This window comes from Gekko japonicus, unplaced genomic scaffold, assembly GCF_001447785.1.
Source record: "Gekko japonicus isolate JY-2015 unplaced genomic scaffold, Gekko_japonicus_V1.1 scaffold2545, whole genome shotgun sequence".
Classification (NCBI taxonomy): domain Eukaryota; kingdom Metazoa; phylum Chordata; class Lepidosauria; order Squamata; family Gekkonidae; genus Gekko; species Gekko japonicus.
Genome location: NW_015163162.1, coordinates 148,096 through 152,038, shown reverse-complemented (window position 1 = coordinate 152,038; position 3,943 = coordinate 148,096). Strand labels below are relative to the sequence as shown.

At 44.2% G+C, this 3,943-nt stretch overlaps 1 protein-coding gene across 1 annotated transcript in view; it reads right to left on the bottom strand.

Moving 5' to 3' along the window:
• RGS12 (regulator of G-protein signaling 12) overlaps window positions 1-3,943 on the bottom strand; it is a 132,081-nt gene that overhangs the window by 22,338 nt on the left and 105,800 nt on the right. The window contains 1 exon segment of the mRNA XM_015407088.1: window positions 213-413. Coding sequence (XP_015262574.1) covers window positions 213-413 — 201 coding nt within the window.

Below are 3,943 nucleotides of genomic sequence, written 5' to 3'. Positions count from 1 at the left end.
AGGAATGACATAAACAGATTGAAAATAAAAGAAACGACAACCACTACTGTGAAGAATGTGAAGAAGACATACTTTAAGATTACTTGCTCCTCTTGTGGAAATGCATTTTACTCTTTTTTTAACAGTCAAATTATGGGTGCAGGAATAGGTAGAAAAACACTAAGGAAATAAGGTGATTTGGCATTTAATAATGATAACAGAAGGACAAATACCTTATCGCCACCAATTAAGAACAGATCTACTCCAGCTATATTAATGCCATGTTTCTCGCAGAACCCCAACAACATCTCTTTGATTGAGAATCCCGATCTGACTGACATTGTATAGGAGGAGCCGTCTGGAAGACTGATATGGCAACATTTGGAAGACTTCTCTTTCTCAGCTGTAGGTGCCGATGCCCTGCAGGAGTCAGACTTCCAAGAGAGAAGGTTAATATTTATGTAGATATGAACACCAACAAAAAAGGAGACTCAAGAAAGTAGCACACAGCAATACAAGGTGATTACATTATTATTTTCTATAAGGAAATAATGCTGAATTTTCCTTAAAGAGTTTGTAAAGAATGTGGAAGCCGATTAAATATGACAACCTACAGAAAGTCTCTAAGAAGATTTAGTATACAGATGGATAAATGGCATTTTGCAACCTAGTACTATAACATACCCTTACTTTCTTGTTAAAATCAGAACTCTCAGGTGACAGAAAAAAGGATATTTAAGGATAGCCCAGGATAGCCCAATCTTGTCAGATCTTGGAAGTTAAGCAGAGTCACCCTGGCTAGTATTTGGAGGGGGGACAGCCAAGGAATACCTAGGTTGTGATGCAGAGGCAGGCAATGGCAAAACCACTTCATAAGAACCTCAGAAGAGCCCTGCGGGATCAGACCAGGGAGGGCCCCTCTAGTCCAGCATCCCGTCTCACACAGGGGCCAGCCAGTTCCTCTGGAAGGCTAACAACAGGGGGTAGAGACCAAGGCCTTCCCCTGATGTTGCCTCCTGGCTCTGGGATTCAGAGGATTAGTGCCTCTGAATGTGGAGGTACCCCTCAGTCACCAAGGCTAGTAGCCACTGACAGACCATGAATCTATCTAACCCCCTTTTAAAGTTGTTTATTCCTATGGCCATCACTAGATCCAATGGCAGCAAATTCCACATTTTAATCACTCTCTGTGTAAAGTAGTATCTCGGAACGTCTCTAATCATGAAAACCCTACAGAGTCGCCATAAGTCAGCTGCGACTTGACGGCACTTTCCACCACCAATGTTCCTGGACTTTGCTGCGCATTTAATCACAGAAAATGAAAAAGAAGTAAGAGGAGAAGGCTGAGGCAAAGTTGTATTGTGTTAGGTTCCAGAGTTATTTATATACAGGGGAAGGAGAGAAGAGTTTCCTGCCAGAGATCCAGCCAGTCATGTTAACTCCCAGCCTGGGAGACCAGAAAAGATCAGTAAGGCAGCAGGTTTGCCTTGTTTGGTAGTTACAATGAAAGATATCTGTTCTGCTAGCATATCGGTCGGCCCCAGGACTCCTAGCTGGCCAATCTAATAAAAATTGTATTGCTTAAGACAAGAACTAACAGTGCAAACCTAACCAGAGTTATGTTGCTGGACTAAGAAGGGTGTACAATGTAAGGAACTGACCATTTCGGTCATGATCCGAAAGATATGGAAACTTAAGGCTACCAACCTAAACTTCTGCACCATGTGAGCAATATACAGACATTGTACAACTGGGCATTTCATGCTCACTCATAACCAGGCCCCATTTCACTACCTTTAAGATTTCTTTCTACATTGTTATTATTGCTAAAATCATTTCTTCAAACATGCATTCCCTGTCACCAATTTTGGCACGTAACCGAACTCTTATTAATTTTTTCCATATTTAGGTTGCACCCACAATCTCAGAGGAGGAGGGAGGAGGAGCAGCAGCACTGGAAGAGCAAAGGAAAGAGCTGCAGTAAGGAGAGCGCACCGTGACTCAGCATGAAGGTCTCACACAAAATACCAGCCACTGTGCAATCCTATGCGGGAATATTCCGGGGGGAGTAGTGAGGGACTCTGCAGAGGACTGCAGTGCTAACATCCTCCATCTTTTCTGGAACTTGACCCTGCTTCAGTGAATAATTTAAATGGGAAGTCTGGAATCTCATTACATGGGTTTGCCAACCTCCAGGTGGCACCTGGAGATTTCTCACTATTACAGTTGCTCAGCAGACAGCCCAGTTCAGTTCCTCTGGAGAAAATGGGCTGCTTTGGAGAGTGGACTCTATGGGAATTATACTCTGCTGAGGTCCCTCCCCTCTGCAAACCCCTCCCCTCCCAGGCTCGATCCGCAGAATCTCCAGGTATTTCCTAACAATGAGCTGACAGCCCTATTACATTACAACAGATTTTCATCAAAGCAGTGAGAGCAAGACACTGTAAATGTTCAACAAAAAACAGCAAAAGGGAAAATTACATTTATGCCTTGAGTGCACAAAAACCAGCTGTAAACTTTCAGCACTTTCATCTAGGCAAATTTTAACAATTTCTATTAGAGAGACACTCTGAGTGGGATTTTTTGTCAATTTGGCTGTATCACATCCATCTCCAAGTAGACTGCTGCACCAAGTTTCAGGCTGATGGGATGCAATTTCCTCGATTTTCTGATAAACAGAAATGTCAGCAGTGACATAATGCTGTAAAACAATGTGCCTCTTGCCTATACAGCCACTTTTGTGGCTGCATCATTTGGATCGCAGCACAGGACCAAAACGGTTCCTTAAACAAAGAAGCACATGAAGTGCATAGTTTTAACACAGGTGGCTAAGGGGGCAGCTACGGGAAGGGTCTTGCCACTGAGATGATGGGGAAATGCAGTAAGATTTTCACCACAGCACCACTTCATAATTTCTCCATGTTTTAAAACTCTTTTTACAGATGGCATATTTTGCTTTAACTAATACTCAACAGAAAATAAATACATCTCGTATTTCTTGTATTCTTCTTTGCAACTGGGGACTGTGTCTACCAAACTATATTTGTTATTAATCTTTGAGGCTTTAGGGCCAATCTATGAACACATCTTCCCAAAATTTAATTCAGATTAACAAGCAAACCAGTGAGGGGGCATGGCATTGGTGGGCATAGCACTGGGGTGTGTGTGTTAATCTCCCACACCATGCACCAAATAAAATTACGCCCCCATCTCCCCCAAACCCTGCTATTAGCTGCACCAGGGAAAAATACAGGTATAATACAGACATTGGCCCCTTCTGCACTGACAGCTTGCTCCAGAGAATCCGAGGAGTCAAGCCTTAAGGGGTGACTTTGCAGTTGCACGCATTCCCTCTGCACTGTTTTTCCCCTCTTCAGTTTATTTATTTGTGTATTCTGTATGCACTAGCAGTAAAGCCCGTTGTGGAAAGAGGCTCTGGGGGAGTGCTTTGGCTTTGGGCAAACAGTGTCATTTTGCTGTGGTGACCTCAGCAGGGTATAATGACAGAGTCCACTGTTTTCTCCAGAGGAACTGATCTCTGCTCCCTGAAGAGCAGTTGTAATTTTGAGTGATATGTAGCCCTCACCTGGAAATTGGCAACAATTGTTACCCAGGACGAAATGGCTGGTTTGGAGGGTGGAGTCTATGGCATTCTACCTGTCTGATGTCCCACCCCTCCGCAAACCCCACCCTCTCCAGGCTCCACCCCTCAAATCCCCAGGAATTTGCCAGCCTGGAGTTGGCAACCCCATCTCCTTCGCAGCTAACCATCAACCTACCATTATCTGCCCCTTTGACTTCAGCTGACTTCCGCCCTCCCTTCTGCAGAGCAATTGTAATTTTGAGTGGTCTCCAGCCCTCACCTGGAGATTGGCAACAATGGTTCCCCATGAGGGACTGACTGGTTTGGAGGGTGTAGTCTATGGCATTGTACCTGTCTGAGGTCCCACCCCTCCTCAAAACT